The following is a 25,512-nucleotide window of genomic DNA, read 5'->3' on the forward strand; positions in this document are numbered from 1 at the left end:
CCAGAAGTTTACTCCGAAGTTTCCCAGGAAAATTCTTCCGTCTGCACTAGGAAGCAAATCCCAACTTCAACCGGAAGATTCATTCGAGTTCTCAAAAGTATCATCTATCGACTTTCTCTGGAAGTTTCTCGAGAATTCCCCCGATGTTTTTTTTCGACTTCTTCTGCTTGCTTCTTCCGACGTCCTCTTGGCTTCCCCAGGAAATGTCATCCGACTTCCCTAGAAGTTCTTCCGACCGCTCCCGAAAGTTTTTAATGGCTTCCTTCAAACTGCATGTGTCGTCGGTATGTTTCAAGTAGTTTCTCCACCCTTCTATCGGGAATTTCTTTCTAGTACCTTTGAAAGTTTCTTCCTACATTTTTTCAAATTTCATGTCATCGACTAGAGCTTTTTGTAACCAAAACTGATGTCTCAGAGACTACCATTTTTTGAAATTTTATTTTATTCACTAGGTCACTTTCAGCCTAATAGTTTTTTTTCGACTTCTGGAGATCTTAATAAACGATTTTCGGTTTCTGAAATGTATCAAGAACGATTTTCGGCTTGGGCAACCCCTAAGACACGGTTTTCGGCTATCTCTACTTATAAGAACAAATTTTCTGCTTCTGCAGCTTACAAGACACGATTTCGGGCTCCTGCAACTTATAAGGAACGATTTTCGGCTTCCGCAACTTACAAAAAAAAAACCTTTCAGCTTGTATTAAACTCTTGTTAGCTTTTGCTCTGCTAGGAATATTTGTTTGGAAATTGTATGAACTAACAGATTTCAATCGGAACTCCCTATTACAGTATCTCAAGGGACTGTTATCAAATTTTGGAAGGACTATGGTCAACAGGTCAATCAGTTTCGCCTATGAACCTGCAAATAACTTTACCTTTTCCAAATAATGTTCGATCATATTGGACAAAGTTTAACCCGCCTTGAACGGAGGTCCAACGACCCATAACGCCAGACAGTCGCAACTCCAATCCAATCAAGTTTCCTTATCGATTTCGCTGATCCATCATTGACAGCCATCATCGCTCGCGCGCTCACACGACGGAGATCACCTGCCGATCAAAACGCGTCAGCGATTTCCATAAATCGATCACCTTTCCAATTCCGCGCACCGTGTGTTCCGTCGTGATGATCTCCGCACAAGTATGGGTAGCGGAAGGTAGCCAACATATCATTTCGAACCAACGACAACAACAGCAGCAGCAGCAACGCGTCCTCCAGCGTCAATAAATGATGTTTCTTATCTTTCACCTCTCGGCATGAGTGCTGTTTTGCTTCACCCCCTGTTGTTCCCGGTGTACGACGACGATGTCTGGTGTAAGTAGTGTGATCGTCATCGTCGCCGACCCACTGGTATTGGTTTCGACTTCTACGTTATGTTCCAAAGGTACATGTGCGTATAAAATTAAACAGCTATTAATATCCGATTAATGCTCACTCTCTAGAGAGTAGTAGTTCGTAAACCACTATTGCTACTAGCGCGGTCATTCGAGTAGGTGAAGGGGGAAGGGGTTGGGAGGTCGCTCCCAACAGCTATTAATTATAATCTCTAATCTCACTAGCTCCGGGTTAGACCGTGTTGGCAAAGTATTGGTGTGAACGTCGTCATGAATGAGCACAGCAGCTGAGCGATCGCCAACGACTACGTCACAAGAAAGCCCTGCGCGTTCGCACGATCGAGAACGATCTCTTTCTTCTGTCGTTTCTGGGGCCGTTTGTGTTTTGATCTCGAGCAACAGCGATCCAGTAAAGTTTTGCCTGAGTAGTAGCAAAAGGTAAACCAGATTTTTTCTTTCCTTTACTGATTTTCTCTGTCATTCTGGTTGCCTTGTGTTGGTGAACGATCACACTCTGGGTGTTTCGTTTGTAGCAGTGATCGAAACGGTTTCGATGGGACGAATACAGCTGTACTGGTTGTACCGGGACAGGGGGAGGTATCTCGGGTAGGAGAAAAAACGGACGCGATTTCACATATGTTTATAATTGCCCGTTTCAGCGCGCAATGTTATTAATCTTTGACTTCTACGTAAAAGCGGAGTGATCACGCTGACGCTGCCACTTCATTGGAAGACCCGGTAGTATGGAGAAAGACACAAAAAACGGTTGACAACGTGCGAGGAATACATACGCGTTTCACGAGAATCTTGATAAGAGATGGAGACGCGCGGCATGAATTGCGTCTTTGGAGACGATGCGCGGAGAGTAGGAGGTACGATTCCGGACGCGGGAGAAAAATAATTATTAATTTGTGATGTGATATGAACTCTGTGTACGCGTACTGCAACCGGATTGCTGCAGCGCGGTGTGGTTTCGTAAACAACCTACAACGGCGACGACGACCGAGTTGCTCTGCGTGATTTAATCTAGTTTACGATGCAATTAATCTTCGATCTACGCACAATCCGGGCCGATCTTCTACCCCATGCTAGCAGAATCGCCGTTAGTTTTGAGCTATTATTAGTCTTAGAGGTGTGTCCTTTTGGCGATCGAAGGAAATTGAACATTGCTTAGACCTACTTTCTATAAACATTAACAAACAAGTCCCAAGAGCACAGCTACCTTGGTTATCTCCGCCATCTTCAGCAGTAGACACGTGACCTTAACCAATTCACATTTCTCCATATATAGCATTTAATTTATGTTTCACCCCGTAGAAGGAGATCCCAACGAGCATGGCTTCATCGCGAACATGTTGTCGCCTTGCTCGATTCCATTCAAATGTTCGCCAAAAACAGCTAGCAGAAAACCACGAGCACCGCTTTGGTAATTCCTTCTCCCCATCAATGAACAAAAAAAACGTCAAAATCGAAACTCCACTTTATCATTTTATTGCTCATAATCTTGTCGTAATTTATTGTAATATTATTAATGGAATAGCCGATCAGGATCCGTCGTCGATCGATCGATTGACCGTGCTGCACAGCCTCCTGGGTACCAGCACCAAGAGCCTATTAATATGTAAAACTGCTTAATTGATTTTCGTTCGTGGTGAGCGACCAGAAAAAAAACTGCCCGACGCGGCGCAAGCCGATTAAAGCCAAGATGTTAGCAATCATCAACAACAACGCGTGGATCGTGGCCGCGTGGCTGTAGTAACCTAGATTCATTTGTTGTTGTTATTCGGTTGATGCGGTAAAAAGTGCGTAGGATGTGTCACGCGAGACGTTATTTTAAACGTTTCACAACATCTCGTTTCATTCATAATGAAACAGCCTTAGTCTGTCAACGAAGTCGGATCATTGTCCATATTTTAAAACTTCGAACGAGATCCATCAAATTGATCGTACGCGCGCTGCGCAACCTGAACCAGATTGAAGTTTCTGTTCCAAAACGGTCATTCAACGTGGTCAGGAAGAAGCAAGTCGAGTGTGGCCGCACAGACCCTCCAGGGGTTCCACGAACGAATTTTAATGAATGAAATCTCGCGATCGATGACGGCGACAACTCGGTACGCCGAAAGTGTTGTTGGTCGTCGTCGGACTTAAATGTTGGCTAATTTTCGGCGGAAACAGGATTTCTATTTTTACCAGTTTCAGTCATTCTGCGTCCATTTGTACGCGATGGACGTTTTCTGTCGCCGTAAAGTGCACGCGCGAGGAAACAGATCAACGTCATGTTGTCGCCGTCGTCATTCTGCTCGGATGTGTACACGGTCGTCGGTCGGTCGGTCGGTCTGTGGGAGATTGATGGATTGCTCTTCGGGTCCTCCTTGCTGTCTTGAGAGCGACCACGAATGAGTTGCGCCGGCCAGGTTCAACTGAGAGGAGAAACCCGGGATGTTCTGCTTCGCAGGTGACGGTGGTGGTGGTCATTCATGTTTGCTCAAAAGCGAAATTTGCATAGTCTGATTTTACGACTGCCTGACGCATGAGTCGCTTGCAAAGTCGTGCTTCCGCCACCGCCTGTTTTTTTTATCCTTTGAGTATTGGGATTATGAATGTTCTTAAACAGTATTTCAAATCTAAGCTTTGAATGTTTACAGTACTGTTTAAGTGGAGGAGTCATTCTGTGACATTTCTGAATTGATCTGTTGAGCCCTTGTATTCCAAATAATACTTTTCATGTAATTTATCTTGGAGGCTTTTTTTATTATTTGCTTTAGCTTAGTTTACACCGCTTTGCTCTTCTGTCTGCTAATTCTTCCGATTTTCGTCGATTAGTGTTTTTATTTCCTTGTGGTGTCCTTTTGGACACAATCGATTAGTGTGTTTCGGACATGCTATTGTTTAATGGTAGACATAATCGTCAGAGTCATAAACTCTCAATTTATTTTTCTTTTCGATAAAATATAAAGTCTCTCCAGCGCTACAACGTGATTTTTATTATTTACATAAAAACGGATCATCTTAGACATACTATGTATTTGGAGAAGTTTGCGGACATGATTAGATCGTTCTTTTGAAATTAACTTTTTTATGAATAATCTACCTAAAAGAGAGATGGGAAAAAATTTCGATATAGATATAGATATAAAATGGTGCCTTTGGAAAAGTTTTATATACTACTAAAACAAACATTTTTGTAGAAAAACCAACTCTCTATCTCTTACAGTTTTCGAGATATGAATGAAGTAATGAAATTGGGTTGTTAGCATTTCGCTAAATAAAACAGCAAAAAAGGTTATCTTCCATTTAATTCCACTTAATTAATTTTGGTATCCAAACTTATTTCGACTACAATGTGCAGTCTTCATCAGTGTCATTTCCACTAAAGAACTTATCAAAATCTAACCCCCTTAAGTACTCATCCTTAGGTAAAAAAAGTCAAGATCACAGGTATAAAAATGCAACACAGCACATTGTAGTTTCATTTTTTATTCCTGTGATCTTGATTTTTTTACCTAAGGATGAGTACTTAAGGGGGTTAGATTTTGATAAGTTCTTTGTACTTTTATAAGACCAATCCAACAAACATTGATAGCTGAATAAGAGATTATTCTGGCAAAAATATGCTTGTGCAGTTAAAATATAACTTATTCAGCTTTTAATCAGCTCAATTTGTAAGTTGGGAACATCTCAAAGTCGAGCAAAATCGGGCATACCAAACTAATTGCATTTCAAACGAAAGTATTGCGCAATCTATATACTTTCATCAGTTTTCAATAGTTTTCTCCATAGATGGGCTTATTGAGAAATCGATGAAAAAGATCTATTTCCTTGTCATAGCTTAATATTGTTCATATCTAAAGATTTGTTAGCTAACAAACCATAAGCAAAAACTTTATCGATGACCGCAAATCGATGCAACTACGGTGTAAAATTTATTAACATTTAAGGTGATTCCTTGTAGAGTCCACAAATAGCCCCATAAATTAGAGCCCCATTTCATCTGAAATTGCTACATCATGGGTCAAACCCATGTACAGCTCATAAAATATAAAAGATACAAACTTACTTTCAACGACAAAATGGCTTCTCTTTATAATGTAAGTAGGTTTGTAGAACATATTGATGACGGGAAATGGCTACCAGAAAATGTATTGGCAAAACATGGATTTTTAGAAGTCTTCTTACAACAATCTTACGTGCCATAAAACGGGGTATCTTTGATAATGCGGGTAACTTTGATAGTATAATATAAAGATTTAATTTACTCGCTGCGCTATTTCCAAATTAGAATCATTGTAGCTTAGGGTATTTCCGTTGATATCGTATACATATAGTTTTTATATAGTATATGTTACATATTTTACAAACATATCAAAAAACAATTTTCGTGTTTTTCGCCTCTTTGAAAAAGCACTCAAACTATCACTTATGAAATGTATTTCTCATACAGCCATCACTAATTTAATTGCTTATGAAGTTTTCTGATTATATACTCATTCAAAATTTCATATTTAAAGAACTAAATTGTTTGAGTTTCATTTATTTTTTTTCTACATTCATCGAGCATTATCAAAGTAACCCCAAATCAAAATACTGAAGCTCGGTCACAAAACCTAAAAAAAATAGTGCAAATGCTTTAATTTTCGTTCAACATATTACTAACGAATTAACTCTTGGATCCTCAGTACTTGTTTTAAAAATGTAAAATTTGAAAAACATTCATTGTTGTAAAAAATGTTTAGAATATACTTAAAAAAAACTATCAATGTAACCCCGTTTTACGGTATCTAAAAAACCAGAAGAGGTACAGATATTTTTGATAATTTTAGATCCTTGAAAACTTCTCATGTCACAAATTTTAGATAATGTCTACATTTATGAGATATAAAATGCACGTCCGTAGAGGATTTTTCTCACATACCTTACATTACTATTCTGAAAGTTCTTGCTCCATAATCTGAAACAGTTTTCTAAGACCAGGAACTTGAAATTTGTTCTCAATCGGAGAGTTTTTATAATCCTAGCCAAGGCTGGTAAATGTAATTTTTAATAAAAGAACTCACGCAATTTCTACAGAGATACTTCTGGCACTATCACTGGATGAGGAAATCACGATAGAGATTTTCTAAAAAAATTTATCGGTTTTTTTGGTCATGACAGAACGTGACAGTTTTGTGATCATCACAATTACTAGCTAATTTATTGATATTATTGCGGAAATTTTAAAAATATATTCACTCTACCGATTACATACTATTGATTGCCTAAATTCATCTAAATCAGATAGAAATGTTGATGTCAAAACCTTAAGAGAATTCAAGTTGAACATTGCATTAGGTCCTAAGTAACATTGATCGATTCTCTTCATCGACTTTCTCTTTCGTTAATAACTTGTGTATATAACCGTTTCTTATAATGTTAGTCGTATTAGAAGATAGATAATAGCTTCTTTCGTCGATCTGTAAGCTGAAAATAGCTGGGAATGTCTTAATATGGCCGTGAGGATGCAAAGAGAAAGTCGACGAAGATAATCTGTCAATTTTACTTAGGACCTATGCAATGTTCAGCTTGAATTATTCTCATGAGTGCTTGATCATTGAGGAAGAATGATAAGAAAGCTCATGATAGATAGTTTCGTCTCGTGATAGTGAGAGGACCTGTTTTCTCATTGTCGCATGACGGCCGTGATATTTACCAGTTCTAATCCTGGCTCTTGAATTTCTGTGCCCGGAATCTTGAAATTTTTACAATTTTTAAATTTACTCATAGGGGAAATGGATGTAATGTCAGCCTAAATGTACCTAATTTGGGCCCATATATAAATTCAGCAATCGACTAAGTTTTCAATAGGGACCAAAAATATCTATTAGTACCGTCACAATGACGCGTTCATCAGATTTTTAGTGATGGGCCCAATCTTAGATCCATAGGCCAACATTAGAGCCATTTCCCCTATTTGGATATCTTTGGAGATTTTTCAAAGGTTTGCTTTGGTTCTATCCATAATGTTGTTAAGCGTTCGTTCTAAATATTTCTCGGAAATCTCTTGAAATGCCATTTATAATTAGGAAATGCAATTTCCCAAAATTTCATTGGATTTCATTGCAGAAATCTACTCAAAATGCCCTTAAGAGGATTTCTTGGAATTAGCTTGGAATTCTCTTGACACACAGCTTAGTATTTGTTTAAAAATTTCTTCAGATGCTCTTGAAGCACTATTCATAGTTTCTTTGGAAATAATCTTCAAATTTCTTGTTAAACCCTCCCGGAAACTCCTTGAGATTCCCTCAAAATTCGTATACTTTCTAATAGGAATTCTCTTGAAACAATCTTCAATCTTGCAAAATGTCAGTCCGAACATTCAAATGTTTGTAGATCTCATTGCTTTCTAAAATTATTTCCAAGCTCTATCTATCAATTCGGCCTTGTGTCCTTCCAATAATTTGCATATAACTTAGATAGAGGAAATGCAGGTAATGTCGGCCTAAGTGTCCCTAATTTGGGCCCATACATAAATTCAGGAAACGACTAAATTTTCAATAGCAACCAAAAATATCCATTAGTAACGTCCCAATAACGCGTTCATCTACACACTTAAAAAAAAAAAACCATGCGAATTTAGGTGCTCTCCCGAGCAAAGTCTGAGATCAAATTGAAATCTAAATTTGATGTTGTGATTTCGCTGATAATGATTACTCAGGTTGCTGTCGTTTTGGTCGTTTTAACGGTTAAAAAATCAAAATTGAGAGCAAACAAATCTTCCTGTGACATCACATTGAAAACTATTTCTGCTATCAGTGAGAGCAAACTGAAAACTAAATTTGATATCCATTTTTCCTGTTGATAACAAAACTAGTATTTAATTTGATGTTATGCTAAGGCAATGAAAACAAACCCGCAACAACATATTTTTGAAGAGCAAATGTACAGCAAAATGAAAACAAAATTAGGTATCAAATTTGTCATTTGCGTAAACTGAAATCAAATTATGATTTCAGTTTGATGTTGATATCAAAAATTTATTTTAATTTGCTGTCATTTTGATGCTGGACTTTGTTCGGGCTGATACTGACATATACGAGCGTCAATTTTGACATAAAATTGAGTCATAATAGATGCGAAATTCAGCTCAGTAAAACGTACTTTTCGTCGAGTAACGAACTTTTCAGTCTCAGAGCACTTAATTTTACATGACATGTTTGTTTACGTCTCATCCTTTATGTCAAAGATAGATTCCGTCACGTGTAAAATTGTGTATTTCTAAGTGTGTAGATAAAATTGATAAATAGCAGCTTTTTAGCGATGGGCCCAATCTTAGATCCATAGGCCAATATTAGAGACATTTCCCCTACATTCCAAAATTCTGAGACTCATAAGAATATTTCAAATTTTTGAAATCATTAAATTATCTACGATTATGGAGAATAATTTGCCATTTTTTTGCAATCTTGAAACCTAAGGCCAAGACACCATTTTGCTACATTGGCTTAAATTTTTTTTTTTTTTTCATCTCTCTGCTAGACGGGTAAATTATGAAAAAGTTAAGTAGAAAAGATCTAGCTATTTATAGCATTAGCGTTAGCGTTTTTGTTTTCCTTGATTTGTTTTCCGTAGATCTTGTTTTCCGTACTGAGTACCAACGCATCAACTCATGGGACCGGGGACCAACGGCTTTACTTCCCATCAGAAGGAAGGCGTGCCTCAGAAAATCCCGACTGCGCTAACTGGGATTGAACTCAGGCCCTTTGGCAATCACGCTTACCACTATACAACACCGGCACCGGAGTAAATAAATGCGTTTAGACATTTCTGACTTGACTTTTTGCCCCACAATAAGTAATTACAGCTTCCTGATGACTTATCAAAAGTCATAAAATCATCTTCAAGGAAAACGCAATCATGACCTGAAAGAACATTACCTCCCATATCTTCGACCAAAAGTTGGTGACTTGGCCGATGTCCGGAAGACCGTCGCTGAAGTCTGGCTTTCCGTGACTGATGTGCTTGCAGAACGCTTTCTCGTTATCACTGAACATCCGTTTATGTTGACGATGTTTCACGGATTCTGTATAACACCTCAGCCTCTTCGGTAGAACGCTTAACTGCTGTACCAAATTGTAGGTTTTTCTCCGTCAGCTGGTGAGCTCCCAGTCGACGAAGCTCAGCAATTTTCATAATAGCACCTACCTGGGGCGGCACAATCTTGACGATCGGATGAAAACAAAAAGCTTCCACTTATCCCAACAAATTCCCAACAAATTCAAGCTGAACATTGCATTAGGTCCTAAGTAACATTGACAGATTCTCTTCGTCGACTTTCTCTTTACATCCTCACAGCCATGTTAAGACATTCCCAGCTATTTTCAGCTCACAGATCGACGAAAGAAGCTATTATATATCTTCTAATACGACAAACATTACAAGAAACCGTTATATACCCAAGTTATTAACGAAAGAGAAAGTCCATGAAGAGAATCGATCAATGTTACTAAGGACCTAATGCAATGCTCAGTTTGAATTCTTTGCATTCTTTTGAGGTAACCATTTTTGACCAACGGTTACTAAATGATATATTCGTCCCCTTATCATAACCATGATGACTGATGACCAGCGTGATGAGCGGCAGTCTCCTTAAACTGGTAGCAATTCTTCTTCAGCGCAAAACGTTCACCGGCACCATCTAAATTCGTTCCAAAGGGACAAACATTGTAAAGCAAAGTATTTACACCTGTATATCTCATCGGAATGACAAATGACCTCTTCTAGCGTTCAGCCACGAGGAGGATCTGCGACCCATTTTGAGTGATGTAAATAATCTGCTTGACTAGATGATATATTTCTACCAAGTCCGAGCCATTGGCTTATTCCAACGAAGAACTTATCGGATCCCGCATGCGCGGTACATTCGGCAAGTTCTGAACCCCCTTATCGAACACGCGGCGAACCAGATGATGATGATGAATGGCTGCGCGATTTTATCCGCTATCAGCAATCATAAATCACTGCTCCGCAGGGTAAGTGTCAACTGGGCAACAAAATAGCTAAAGTTTCTCGTTTCGTCGGTGAACCGATTTGCTAATCGTCCGGAGCCACCGGTTCGTGCGTGTGACACAAAGTTCGATTGTCGCTTACAGGCCGCTCAAATTGGCGGTTTGGTTGTAATTTTAAGGATTAAGTATTTATTTGCGCTCTTTTCGGGGCAATTTTGTAACAACGCTGTGTGTGGAGCGATTGCGCGATAAATGGGCTCTCCAATAAAGTGAAGAATTTATGATAAAAACTCATTAGGGTGAACGGTGAGAAGGGTATTCGAAAGCGTTTTGTACTTTTGAGGTGTTGAAAACTGGTTAATAAGAAACGTTTTAATTATGATCGAAGCACTTTGGTTGGCTGTGTGTGTTTGTGATGCGTATACGAAACCGCCGAAAAATTTCGCGGGACGATGGTGGTATCTAGAGGTTCATGAATAATTCATATGGTACAAACGATATCCGTTGTTCATGCGAGTGCGGATGCAGATTTCTACAGAAACGAAACAAAAAGCTACTTCTGTGATGGATAAAGACGAATGCGAGGCACAAGGCAACTTCAGAAATCCATATGCGAAAAATACGTTATGATGAACCGTACTGATAAATCTGTATCTAGTGGGCGTATTTGTGTACACAGAAAAAAAGAGCGGAATCGACACCATTTGACACACTGTCAGTGTGCTAGTTTGAAATCATCTGTGGTACACGGAAAATAAAATTTGTTCCACGAATCTATTCGTTGTTTGTTGCTACAAAATAGATTCGTACTTCATATGAAGCTAGCTTCGTTTATTTCAAAAAAGGAACAAATGTTTTGTAAAGTGAATACGAATTTTTCGTGTCAACAAATCCAAGGGTTTTGTATTTTGTATGACATTCGTTAATTTTATAAAAAAAAAACAGTACGAAAGGACCCGAAAAATTCGTTGGTTGTCTTGCTGATAATTGTTTTATATATCCGGCGTGATTTGGGATTTGGGCGTAATTGCTTTTCTAAAAAACGCGCCAATCACCGATTTCTCACGAATAAAAGCTCAATCTCATTAACAAACTATACCAAATAACAGAGCAATAAATCCTCTACCTGAGAGTGTTGTTAGTTTTCGAGATTGAGGTTTTATTCGCGAGAAATCGGTGATTGACGTATTTGTTTACAAATGTAATTACGCCCAAATCTCAAATCACTACGGATATATATGTACGCCACTTTGGACTTCCAATGCTGATTTTTCGTAAACGATCATTCAAACAAGCAAAGTAATAACACCATCGACAGTTGAGATAATCCTTCATCTATTGGTATTCTTAATTTGTACGATTCAATTGTTATTATCGTCAATATTCCGACGTCCAACGTTATATCACAGACAAACAGACATAACACTCACAAACACATTCATCGCAAATAATGTTTTAGTTGGGAATGTGCTTGCATTTGTCATGGTGGCGCCACTGAAGCATTGAGCAAGCCACCACATTTCAATTTTATCAGTGATGCCAGTTTTTTTTCACATCTAGTTAGTAGATGTCAGCTCTTGAAAATGATAAGTGGTCAAGGCATCCCACTGGAGGCACATACCACATCTGACATATACAGAAAAAAAAAGTTGTTGAATATTACATCAAAACTGCTGCACATTAGTCATTCCGTTCCTAATATTACGTTGTACGATGTACACAGAATTCGAGAACAAATCATGTTGATGACTGTAATATTCAATCAACTTTTATCAGTTATTGATGTTCAATACTTCACCATGAACATCATTGATTGATACGTATTTTTTTTCTGTGTACACATTAAAGTGATGAGCGGTGGTACAAAGCGCACTAATAAGTGATTCATTACCTCGTTCAAAAACTTGTTTCCAGCAAAAGAAAAAGCAAACTAAGCAAACAAAACAAATCCCTAAATAAAAGTCTTACCTTCTGTGATTTTTTCCTACGGATCCGTATTTCTCCAGGGATTTATCCTAACGACATGTAATATGCTGTGCTGAAAAGATCGAATTTTGCATCGAGCTGCATGCACTCAAAAGAGTGTCGAGTAGCAGCACTTTTCGACACCGTTATTTTAGGTAGGAAAACTAGATCAGTGTGTTATTGCAGTGGTAAATACTTTTCAGTGCAAAAAAAAATGTTTTATCTACAACACCCATCTTTATTAAATGAATGTTGCAGAATTAACGAACAAATATTTTCAGTGTACGATTGGGAAGTGATCGATCATGTACCGGGCCGGGCATCACGTCTGAAGCAACTTGCGGAACAGTGCGATGCCAAGAATGCTGGTGCCAAAAGCTGTCCAAATTGCCGTTGATTCAATCATCTGCGTAAGCCACCATACGATGATGTATATGTGTGTGTGTGTGAGATACACAAACCCTGTACAAGATATCGATAACAATCAATCAAATCGAGCGTAGTTTTTCTTCGGTGGGGCGAAATCGGCGCTCCGGGGTCTTGAGACTACGTCAAAAAGTTTGATGAATTTTCTGCTAATTAGCTTTAAGATCCACCAAAGAAGAAAGTCAAACTGTTTTAGTAACCTCAATGTTATCAATCACACACTCCGCGCAGTCCAATTGACACAGTGCGTCAGTTTGTTATCACATCACAACACCTTGAGAGGGAGTGTTCGGTCTGCTGACGATAACGGGCAATGTTATCACTGCACTCGAAGAACTGTGTGATCATCAACAAACAGCTATTCGTGGAAACGATTACCGTCACCTGGGTGTGGAGGAACTTTAAATGTTAGGCAACACGATAAGCTTCGGCAGTGCTCTGGATGGATTTGCAATTTCAAAAACAGGGAAAACCACAGTTGTCCAACCTGCTGTGCGAAACAACTGCTTAAAACTCTACGCAGCCCAGCCATCATCGGCTTATCAACGACAACGGTTCGAATTCAATCGGTCTACCAAATATAAACATACCTTTCATTCCGTACAGACTTCCCATTCTGCATGATGTGAGGAAATGCTAGTAAAAACCTATGTAAACAAATAATAATATTTATACTTTTACCCCCTCCCCGTGCGCGTGTTTCAACGAGAGACTGTGTGCTTCCTCTCTCAACGACGCTCAGTACGAACCCCAGGGCCGTTGATTAAACAACGAACTGAATGGAAATAAATAGCAGACCAACGTTATACGGTCAGATAAGGTTGCTCACACATGCTGCTGGAACATGAAGAGGAGGGAAATTAGTACAAACATAGGTGCTGCATTTCCTAGGAATCTGCTCTGCTTGACAGAACGCAACAATGTCACAGTTGATCTGCGTCACTTGCAAGCGCTCGCGAGGACCACTTATTAGCCACCATGACTTCACGTTGTCAAATCGCATCAACGTTGGCTGAATCGACTGACAAAATGGCACCCACGCCACATTCCGTTCTTTGGCCGTTGTTTACATTTGCTTATATCCCCGAGACAACAGGCCGCACTTTGCTGCACTTAAAATGTTATACTTTGAGCGGTCGGTGGGTCTTCAAAACAACAACGGCTACGACGACGACGACGACGACGACGAACTCTCGGACTGTTGTTTATTTTGCCAATGTTATTGCCTCGCGCGCGCGTTACATCGTTCAGTCAGTTCAAAGCCGAGCTGCTGCACGTAACTGTCAACCCGTATGAGTAGGAGATGACGAAGAACGAGTTGCCTCGTTCTTCTCCTATCCGCGCGCGGTATGTCCATCAGGGTCCAGTTGAGTCTATTAATACTGTGGTACTTTTGCGGACTTTGCATCTCCGTTGGCGTTCGGTTGAGATGAGTGGGCCTTGCTTCATCTATAGCCAACATAGAGATTTGACATAAAAGACTCCGGATGAATAAAACCGTGTGGGAGAACAACGAAACTGCGTACAAACGAGAAGCACATAGCGATTGTGGTGACAGAAACACAAGCGGGCATGTCGAAGATCTGCGTTGACAAATTGCTTCCTCGGCTGTTCTATGGACTCCTTTCACAGAGTAGGTACCGTAAAACGGAGGGAAGCTGATTACGTTTTACCGATAAACCTAGATATGCTTCCAACCAAACTATTGCTGATTACAGCTGAAACTGGACTGCCCCAAAATGGAAAGTGCACGTTTTCGTTAAATCGTTTTGGTGTCTTCGGAGCACTTATTGCTTGGTGCACCGAAGACACCAAAACGCTTAGATGTAAACTCACACATTTTAATAAGTGAAAACACGCTTGTTAGTCCAGTTTACTTTGAAATGCGCAATAATACCTTTCTAACCTATACTAGCCAATGCTTTTCTAAAGTATGAATTTTGTTTTTTATGTTGCAAGTTTAGTTTATTTTTTAGAATTAATATTAGATTCAAAATGCAAATTTTTCAATTCTGGGGTGAAGTTAATCATGCAGGTTTTTATGCAATATGAATATGCAGAATATGCAGGATTTATACGTGATTTGGGTTCACTGAAGAAGAATCTGGTGTTAACATTTCTACAAAAGTGGTGGTTTGCGATAAAATTCATATTTCATCGCAAAATAGTTAAACATACGCCTAGATGTAGGCAATTTATATCAGTTTTTCACATGAAATCATTTTTATGATACTAATAGCGAATTAGTTTATTATTCTATTCAGTTCCAACCTGGATCGGGTATCAAGATTGAGTCTGCTTGTTTTCTGACAAATGTCAGTTTGCTCGTTTGTTTTTAAAACCTAGTTCAGGTTGAGGTTCGCACTGACAAAAGGTTCGGTTTCGCTATAAATTTTTCATTTGAACGAAAGCTGATTTCGGATCAGCGATCCAAAATGAAGTAAAGTAAGTTATTTCGACGAACACAGAATAAATGCAGATTATGATCGGATTTTTAGGAACAGCTAAAAGTTGTATATTACATCATTTAGCGCATCGTTTCGAAAACTTTGCAAAAGTACTATTTAATACAACCTAATGATATACTAAATAAATTATTTCGTAACAAATTATTTCCTAAATAAGGATTCTTGAGAATCGAAAATTGATCGGTGTAGTGATCAACTCCACCCCGTTTTACGGTATTGCTGTAGGCGCGCGTGGTTTCGGCTTGAGAAGCAGAAAAACGCGACTTGAAAAGAAGTTTGACAAGTTTTGTTTTTGGGTTTTGGCGCGAGCTGACAGCCGCGGATCAAAGATCAACCGGTTAGATAGACAGTACTGGCAATAATAAAGTTTGCACAGGGATTTTTTTTTTGTGTTTCCAAAAATGTTCAAAGAGATGTAACTTATCAGTAATTTGCATCAAGTTGCTGAAATTTTTGCTACTGGTGGATCAAATATTCAATATTTATCGACATAGTTTTCCGCTTGATTGGTTGAGTTTGCATGAAGTTTGAGAAGTTTTAGAAAAACGCGTCTTACTGAAGTTCAATGAACTTGTTTTGTTTTTTTTTTTTATTTAATCGGTTGAAAATATATTGAAACCCCTTCAGAAATGTTGATGCACATGCTGAAAAGAAACAGAACTTTTTTTTTAAGACAAATAAATCACAGTGTATACTTTATTATTGCCTGTACATGGCATTGCTATAGAGCTTTTTGACGTTTAATGATCTGAATGGATTCATTCTTTTCCCACTAATTAGTTCCCCCCTTGCTTGCACTTATTTGATTTAGATGGTGCAGTAATATGTCTGGATTGAACGTCAAAATGCTCTATTGCTGTTAACTCAGTAAACTTTGCATGAGTCAATGTTCTATAGCTCGATAAATCGACTAATGGAACCGTTTTAAAAATTGATCGGCTACCTAAAAATTTCCTGTTGTCACAGAACAGAAACGGACCTTCAGTTCCGTTCCAGATGTGGAATGGAAATTTGGTAATTTCGGGGTTATTACAAAAAAAACCCTATTTTGAATCCGCACATTCCGCGTCACGAGGTTTGGAATCCAGCATTTTACATCTTCCAAGAGGTGTTGATTAATACATAGGGGTAGGAGGGGCATAGTGAACAGGTGGGACATAGTGAGCATCCCGCAGTTTAGCCCTGGATCTCTAGCTGCATGAAACAAATCAACTGGTAGTAGGTTCAATATCATTATGATATTGATCCTACCACCAACCAATTTGTTCCGAACGGCCGGAAGTCCAAGCTGGTGCACGGGATGCTCACTATGCCCCACCTGTTCTCTATGCCCCTCTTACCCCTACAGCAAAAACAAATCTTTACTTGAAAGACTTCATTACACTGGTTGAGCAGATTGCACTACTAAAATTGAACAACTCAATCAAAGTCTTTCGCAGTACAACTTCTGCTTATTTTCGATCTAATCTGCGCTAAATACGGCGAGCTTTCAAAGAGTTCCCAATTAATTAGGACGGAAATGTAACTTATCTGAGCGTTTTTCAGTTACTATGCTAATGCTATTGTTAGAAAACCTTGAATTACAATATACCTTCTAACCACAACTGGATCCATCAGGCAACCAAAGGAGCACAACTTTGTCATGTGTTTATGGTGAAAATCAACTTTTACTTCATGCCTAGCCTAGATGTTTGTTTGCTTGAGTAGAGTGGTACCATAATAAAAAAATTGTAATTAATATTGTCAACATCGAAATCAAAGACAGAAACACAATTATTCTTCGGAGTCAACTGTGATGGTGATGATGAACTCACAGTGGTCACACACACTCAAATTCGGCATTCAGCTGTGTGATAATGCCAGTCGCAGAAAATGTGACTACTCATACGCACATTTAACAAAATCCTGGCCTTAGAACGTCGACTTAACGAATATCCTTTTGTCGTAGATCCCACCTCACCATCGTACGCCAACCAGATTTCGTCGTTCCAATGTCATGGAGTCGCATAGTGATTTTCACTCGATGAACAACCAAGCGCCCGCGGTCCGTCAATGGAGAACCAATTGTTTTCTAGATAGAATTTTCCCGGATGAGATTGAACACACCCCCAAAAGAAACTAGAAGAAACTTGCCTGTATCTACCGTAGCTACCTAATGATTAAGCAACAGTTTGCGCATATTTTCTCTCGACAATCGCGGCAGGCATCCATTTCGATGCTCGTTGTCGTTCGCTCGATCCGTTCGATTCAGCTGTCAAAACAGAATACAACAAACAAAACACCACACCGACCACAGAGCGAATGCGCGCTCTCATTCTCCCAACCAGTTCTCTCGTGACTCGCGGGGAGCAACACAATCTCCGATTCTCACACAACTCAGTAAGCTACTCTCTCGATTCAAACGTAACGCTTGCTTGCATGCATCCACCGTGCGTCATCTTGGTGTGTGTCCCAGCTAAGATTGATAACCTTGTTTACACTGCAAATCGTTTGTGGCCGAAAAAAGAAATACGATCCCCTGCTGACAAAAAAAAGTGAATAAATTTATCACACTTTTCAACCTCAATGAACAAAGCACTAGATTGTCGCAAACTTGTTTCGTCTGTTGCGGTGATAATAAATTTTCCCGTGCAAATATTTATTGTTTTTTTTTTACCATTTCTCTTTTCTAGCGCGCATACTTCAGTGCTACTGCGAAGGACATTGCCCCGGAAACCTACAGAATGGAACTTGCGAGACCCGGCCCGGTGGGTCGTGCTTTGCCACCGTCGAAGAAGTCACGGACGAGGAAACCGGCCTGACCGTCCCGGAGTGGAGCCACGGCTGTATGCCACCGGAGCAGAATGGCGGCCTGTTGCAGGTGAGTTCGAATCAGGATAAGACAGCGTCTATTATTTATTGGGTCACGATCCACGGGTCGTTTATTTAAATTTAGCTTGTTTGATGGATCGAAAACATCTTATTTTATCTTTGAGAATTTTCTTGAAATTCTTCTCTAAAGTCCCTTAAGAGAACCTCTTGCGCTGCAGGTGATCATTTTAGACTTGGCGTCAAGACTGTAGCCATATCATCAATAAGTTTCTAAGAGATCTGTGGATTTCAGACATTGCTTGCATCTCCGCAGGAAACACCAAATAGTATTTTCAGCTACGTTCATATTCACAAAAACCTGAATATTTTGACTTGTGAATTCGTGAATTGTAATGCGAAAAAGAACGCTAGGAATTACTTTAATAGTAATTTTTAAGAAAATTACGTCCATCAAGTATGCGAAGAGTTGCAAGCATGCAATCATCAAAGATGTCGTGTATGATGAAGATATGTATTACATTTCAAATTTCGGTTTAATGACCCATTCGAAAACCCTCAAAATAATTTAAGATCCTTACTGACTCGACCAAAACGTTGTAAATTGTTCTAAAATCATCACCCCCGTGGTCCTGAAATAAACCATTTTAACCCGCCCATCGTCTTTTCCTTTTTTCTTTTTAGTGCAAAGTCGGCGTCCAGTCCCCGCAGATCCACGGCAAATCGATCGTCTGCTGCGACAGTGAAGATTACTGCAACAAAGACCTGCTGCCGGAGTACGTTCCGAAGACCACCACCCCGCCACCGATGGCGAACGTCAACGATCCCAGTGTCCACACCGTGGCCCTGATTGCATCCGTCATCATCTGTCTGGTGGCGTTCGTCGTGGTAACGATCGCCGCTTACGTCATGTTTAAAAAGCGCGAAAAGAGGAAACCCCACTGCCTTATTGATTCGGTTTGCAATCCCAACCTGTCACCGTTGGCCGATTTGGTGGAGCAGAGCAGTGGATCCGGATCGGGACTGCCTCTGCTGGTACAGCGAACAATTGCCAAGCAAATCCAGATGGTTCACTCCGTTGGCAAGGGACGCTACGGTGAGGTTTGGCTAGCCAAGTGGCGTGACGAGCGTGTTGCCGTGAAGATTTTCCATACGACTGAAGAAGCTTCCTGGTTCCGGGAGACGGAGATCTATCAGACGGTGCTGATGAGGCATGAGAATATCCTTGGATTTATCGCGGCCGATATCAAGGGAACCGGAACGTGGACACAGATGTTGCTCATTACAGATTATCATGAGCTGGGAAGCTTGTACGACTATCTGCAGAAGCGAGTACTAAATCCACACATGCTGAAAACACTTGCACTTTCGCTCGCTTCCGGGCTGGCTCACCTGCATACGGAAATCTTTGGCACACCGGGAAAACCTGCGATCGCTCATCGGGATATAAAGAGCAAGAACATCCTCGTCAAACGCAACGGTCAATGCGCGATAGCTGACTTCGGTCTTGCGGTGAAGTATTCCAGCGAGTCGGACGAGATTGAAATTGCTAAGAACACCCGCGTCGGAACGCGTCGCTACATGGCACCGGAAGCACTGAACGAAACACTGGATACAACGGTCTTCGAGAGTTTCAAACAAGCCGACATGTACTCTTTGGGTTTGGTCTTCTGGGAAATGGCTCGCCGTTGCATCAGTACTATTCGTGGTACGAAGAACACGACCTGCGAGGACTATGCCTTGCCCTACCAAGACGTGGTCCCGTCGGATCCCAGCTTTGAAGACATGTACGCCGTGGTGTGCGTCAAGGGCGTACGGCCACCGATTCCACTGCGATGGCAAGACGAGGAAATACTCGTAGTATTATCCAAGATGATGCAGGAATGCTGGCATCCGAATCCGGCCGTCCGGTTGACGGCCCTGCGGGTGAAAAAGACCCTCGTCAAGCTGGAGACAGACTGTTCGATTAAGATAGTGTAAAGCTTGGGTATGGGTATGGGTATGGAGCGAGCGAGCGAATGAGCGTGTGTGTGAGTCGTGAATCGCGAACCGGATGTAGATGAGAATAGTACGTTTTTATTTATTCTACAATATTGTTTTACTTTCCGAATATGTCTTCTTTGAATATAGACTGTAGCCTTAAGTTTTACAACGTGTAGTAGCACTAGTTTGTAAGCAAGCATCCTTGTCGTGAAAAATTGTTGGAATATTAGTGGGAGCGAAAAAATCGAGTTGCCATAATGTGGATTTAAATCATTTCAAGAAAGGAAAAAAAATCGAAAAAAGTTTAAAATAGCGAATTTCTGTAGAAAACTAAAACTTACTTCTCGATTTTGAGAAGCTTCGACACCTGTAAATAGAAATCTCTTTTTTTACCTAGAATCGAACATCGAGCATTCGGTCAACAACAAGAAAAAACCTGCCTATCCCTTTCTTACTCTTCTATTGTTACTAGCTTTAACTTTTTGTGAAGTGAAAATGCCATATAGTTGTAAAGTATAAAGATTTCACCAAAATGTACGATTGAAACGCGATAAAACGTTAACAAAAAAAACTTTAGCTCAGTGACTTTTAGCATCATGTTGCCTTCTGAAGTATAGAAGTCGAAGTGCCCACAGAGATTAATAGCATGCCTTATTTTTACATAACAAAAAACGAAAAATAAACAGGATGGAGGCCTTACAGTTTTACATTTTCCGGTAGAATTCTTTACATGCTTTTTCAACACGCAAATCAACAATAGCAAATTTAGGTACGCCCTTATTTTTCTTAAGGGATCACACTATTACTACTAAAAGAATGCTTCTGGTTTAGTTTCTCAAAGTAGGAAACTTCCATGAAAGTAATTAACAAAGCAAAGCCTTACGTATTGTACAGATTTTTATTTTCTAAATAAATGATACTTGAATAGTTTTTTACGTAGCTATACTATTTTGTTTTAGATTTCTTACTTTACTGCAACGCGCATAGTAGCGATGATGGACAACGTTCGATTTTAGCGGGAAACGTTAATGTCTTCTGTAAATAAACGAGGCCGTATAAAGTAGATTAAAGCAAATAATCGACGGAAAAAGTGTTTCTTACAATAATTACTCTGTAAAGGTTAGTCACCGGCATAAGATATGTGGATGATTATTTTTCGATGCTAGTGTTTTATAGATGAATGTTTTTGTCGTGCGATTATGAGAAGCGATGTGTTATTGTACTGGAGTATAGAAGAACAATATGTTAATAACAATAAAAATGATATAAAAATTTAAATCAATTTTTTATTCTGGAATCAAACCGAGGATCCGAACTGCAGTCAACGTGATGTTGTCAACCTCGCGGCATACTATTAATGCCAATGAAATTAATGGCTTATTTCTCTTCCGAAACTACTTAAAAACTGGTTGACAAACTCGAAACTACACCCAACATTCCATTCCAACCTTTGGTCAAATATTATTTTTCCTTACACTATAAAATGAAGAAAAAATGATATCACGAATGAGCATTAAAGGGAATCTGCACAAGTTGTGTGCGGCCTTTTATTATATACAGGGTGACTGGTAATTCGTGTTACACCCGATAGGAAGTGAAAGTAGACCACATTTACAGCAAAAAATTGCATGGCAAGGTGAAGAACCAGCCTAAGGCTGAAAGTCTCGTTAAGGATCCTTCAGCTTTCTTTTGAGGTCACTAGATCAAGAATCGGTTCAAAAATGGATTTTAGGGAGTGAGTTGCAATTTGGGTCTTTTTTGACCCAATGTGTAACTTTTTCCTAATGCATTAGGACGGTTAAAAAGGAAAAAAAATATATGGCTTTTTTCCATTCTTATGTGATACCATCAGCCCTGAGCACCTTATTTTCATTCAGCACTAAAAGCTTTATACAGCGGCGCCGGTGGTGTAGTGGTAAGCGTGATTGCCTCTCACCCCAGCAGGCCTGGGTTCAATCCCAGTCGGCGATGCCGGGATGTTCTGAGGCATAACATCTCTGATCACGCCTTCCTTCGGAAGGGAAGTAAAGCCGTTGGTCCCCGGTTCATGAGTTGATGGGTCGATAGGTAGGGTCCAGGTGTGGGAGCTGCCTCCCTGGCGTCGGTAGCATTGGTGGAAAACGGAAAACAAGATCGACGGAAAACAATTCAATGAAAAAAAATAAAAGCTTTATACATAAAAACTAAAAAAATATTTGACTAAAAAGCGAATTTGCAGTGAAAGTGGATATACTTTTCATGCATACTGTACATTGCTAATTTTGAATAACAGTACAAAAAATGCACAGAATTTAGAGGAAACGGTCCTATATTGGCCATACTCCTATTTTGGTCATATTGTCATGTGTCATTGTTGATTCAAATCATATTCATCGGGGTACACATACATATCGCCCACAAAACGCGCAAAGATTGTGATTCAATCGTTTTTCTGGTATAAGGCCAAAATAGGAACGTATTGGCAATGCTGGTGCACTTACCCTACCCGCATTGAGTAGCTCAAGTGGAAATTCTTGATATTCATTCCCTTATGAGTTGTTACCAATGACCGTGATTGACCGTGCAGTGTTGCGAATTGCATATCTGAAGGCGGTTCCGATACCAAGATTCATGCATGCCTAGCCATGACACAAACTAGCAGGTTCAGCCTCGTTTACAATAAATGAAGAAAAAGACAAACGGCCGATGAGATCAACTCATAATCGAGAGGTTTTTCACTCAAAGTCGCAAAAAATGTAGGTCACTCATAGATAGTCAAATTTTCCACGCTTTTCCTCAAACATCTGCTCGAATATGAGGAAAATCAACAAAAAATTTCTCATTCTAGGACTAGAACATAGACAGAGTGAAACCTCTATCGAATTTTCATCATAAGCGAATTTATCCTGCAAAATCGAGGTAAATTTTGCTCAGTTTATGACTAACCTACGTTTATACGAATTTGGGTGAACTAAACTCAAATTTGCCGTGCCGTGTGAACTAAGTAAAATATTTCTCGATTTTTCTAATGTTCGAACACCTTTTTGTTGAAATTCGAGAAATAATTTACTCAGTCCTGCGTTTTAGCGAATTTACGCGAATGGAACTCAAATTTGAGTTGAATTCTGCGGGCGTGTCTACACGACCGTTGAATCTAACTAAATGGCTAAGTATTTTTTTATTTTTTTTATTATTGTTTATAGAGACTTTACCCTTATAGGGCATTCGTCTCTGCGGCTGAGTAATATTGTATTTCTATCTCACTGCTAACGAATCTTACTCCTGTCGGTCTTTCTGTCATCTTAGTCGTATTAGATGCTAGATGGCTGATTCTTCCATCAATCTGCGTTTCGAAAATGTTCGGAAATATCTTAACACGGCCGTGGCGATCCTAACAGAAAGTCGGGCACGCAATAACCTTTAACTCCGTCGCAGGCAACGGTGGTAATTAAATTAATTCCATTAACTACTACTTTAATTACATTAATTTCACAGTTCAGAACATTACCTACTTTTTAAGTCCATTAATTACAGTCGATTTTTCGTTATTAAAGTACATTAATTACATATACAATACATTTAATTACATTAAGTACGATTAGTTAATTTTGATTGGTACTACTTCAAAACGTATTAATTACTTTAAGTACTTTTTATTGCATTTATTTCAATGCACCGGTTCTTTGTATTGCGTGCCCCTCGTTCGATGAAGAGAATCGATAAATGTAGATAGGACCTATTGAAAAGTGACGCGAGAAATCAAGCTGAATATTGCATTCTCTTCGTCGACACTCTCTTTGTGTTCCACGGCCATGTAAAGACATTCCCAGGTATTAACAGCACACAGATCGATAAAAGAAGCTTTTAACTAGCATCTAATACGACAAACACAACAAGAAACGGTTATGTGCTCATATTGACGAAAGAGAAAGTCGATTAAGAGAACCTAGTAGTTCTAGGAGTATTGTTGGTAATTCGTCTGAATAAATTTCTAAGACCATAAGTGTTTACTCATGCTCTGAGAGACCTACGCTTTTAGAAATTCCTCCAGACGAATGGGTAAAAGTGACTCACTCTCTGAGTTAGTTTCGTTTCAGCACTCATTTTTTATCTCACGACAATTATTTACTCAGTTATCGTCAAAAGTGGGGTTACTCAAAGACTGAGTAATCCCAATTTTAAATTAAAATATATACTTTTCAAAGCCCAATTCACATGCACACCTTTCCAGCAGCTCATCTAATTATTAGTAATTCTTGGTGAAAACCCTTTGAATTGGTTATGAAAACCAAATAAATAAACACTGATGGTCATATTACCCTATGGCACGCATATTACCCTTTCTGAGTAAAAGTGACTAACTCAGTAAGATAATTTCCACTATTATTTTCTTACAGCAACTTACAGAAAACTGCAGTAACCTACTACAAGAGGAAAAAAGCAAGTACGGGAATAGACCATTGCACGTCCTTGCACGACGATCAACTTAAAACTGATTTGGATCTCCTTCAAAATCGTAAAAAACTGAATTACTGTCTGAGTCAGTAAAATTATCCTTGATGTTTTTTTTTTTTTTTTTTTCGTAAAAATTTGTTCGAAAAGGAGGAAAATCGAGCAAATTTTTGAGGAATATCATGGAAAATGGTGGACAATTTTACTACCTCAGTGAGTAATGATTTTAAGTGAAATCCGACTTAATTTAGAGTTGATCTCATCGTTCGTGACACTAATCACACATACAAAATTAGCCTAGAAACAGCGGTGGGTGGACGATACCACTCATCGCATACTGTAAACGGAAGTCAATTTGAGTTAACGTTTCGACTTCTATGCAACAATGTATGAATCTTAAATTAGTGCGCCCACGAATCATTAAATCGGTGATTGTGACCAGTCTTCCCAAGTAACAATTCAAGCTGAACATAAAGAACAGAAGCTGACTATTGGTTGATTTAAGGTGTACAAAGCTGATTAACATCAGGCTGAATATATAGTTGGTTAAAGGGTGATACGGTCAAAATTTGGTCAATATCAACTTGACGTATTTCTTTCAATTTTGCATTTAAAAAACCTGAACACCCCTCATTTTGAAGGTGTGTGTGTGTAGAATGTTGCTCCTATTTTGATTTTGGAATTCACTCTTCAGTTGTCAAAATGCCGTCCAAGCAAGAAGAGCAGCGTATCAAAATTTTGCTCGCGCATCGCGAAAATCCGAGCTACTCGCACGCAAAGTTGGCAAAATCGCTAAAAGTTGCCAAATCAACCGTTACAAATGTAATTAAAGTGTTTGGTGAACGTTTGTCGACAGCCAGGAAGTCTGGATCGGGGGGAAATCGAAAACCGGAAGCCGCTGAGACGACAAAGAGAGTTGCCGGTAGTTTCAAGCGAAACCCTAACCTCTCTCTCCGAGATGCCGCAAATAAGCTGGGTGTATCGTCTACAACCGTGCATCGAGCCAAAAAACGAGCCGGACTATCGACTTACAAGAAGGTAGTGACTCCAAATCGCGATGATAAACAAAATACGACGGCCAAAGCGCGATCCCGGAGGCTGTACACGACGATGCT

General features: G+C 39.4%; 2 protein-coding genes across 3 annotated transcripts in view; both read left to right on the plus strand.

Annotated features, from left to right (window-relative positions):
* The window catches only part of tkv (thickveins), a 357,489-nt gene extending 336,245 nt beyond the window's left edge, over positions 1-21,244 (plus strand). For both annotated transcript variants that reach the window (XM_065224468.1, XM_065224469.1), the window contains 2 exons: positions 17,848-18,035; positions 18,668-21,244. In XM_065224468.1, coding sequence (XP_065080540.1) covers positions 17,848-18,035; positions 18,668-19,963 — 1,484 coding nt within the window. In that variant the 3' untranslated portion in view covers positions 19,964-21,244. The remainder of the gene's footprint in view (positions 1-17,847; positions 18,036-18,667) is intronic.
* Positions 1-25,512, plus strand: part of TpnC25D (Troponin C at 25D) — a 115,171-nt gene that overhangs the window by 21,505 nt on the left and 68,154 nt on the right. The gene's annotated exons all lie outside the window — the stretch shown is intronic.

This window comes from Ochlerotatus camptorhynchus, unplaced genomic scaffold (assembly GCF_037179485.1).
Source record: "Ochlerotatus camptorhynchus isolate MF236.1 unplaced genomic scaffold, CSIRO-AGI_Acam_v1.1 ptg000211l, whole genome shotgun sequence".
Lineage (NCBI taxonomy): Eukaryota > Metazoa > Arthropoda > Insecta > Diptera > Culicidae > Ochlerotatus > Ochlerotatus camptorhynchus.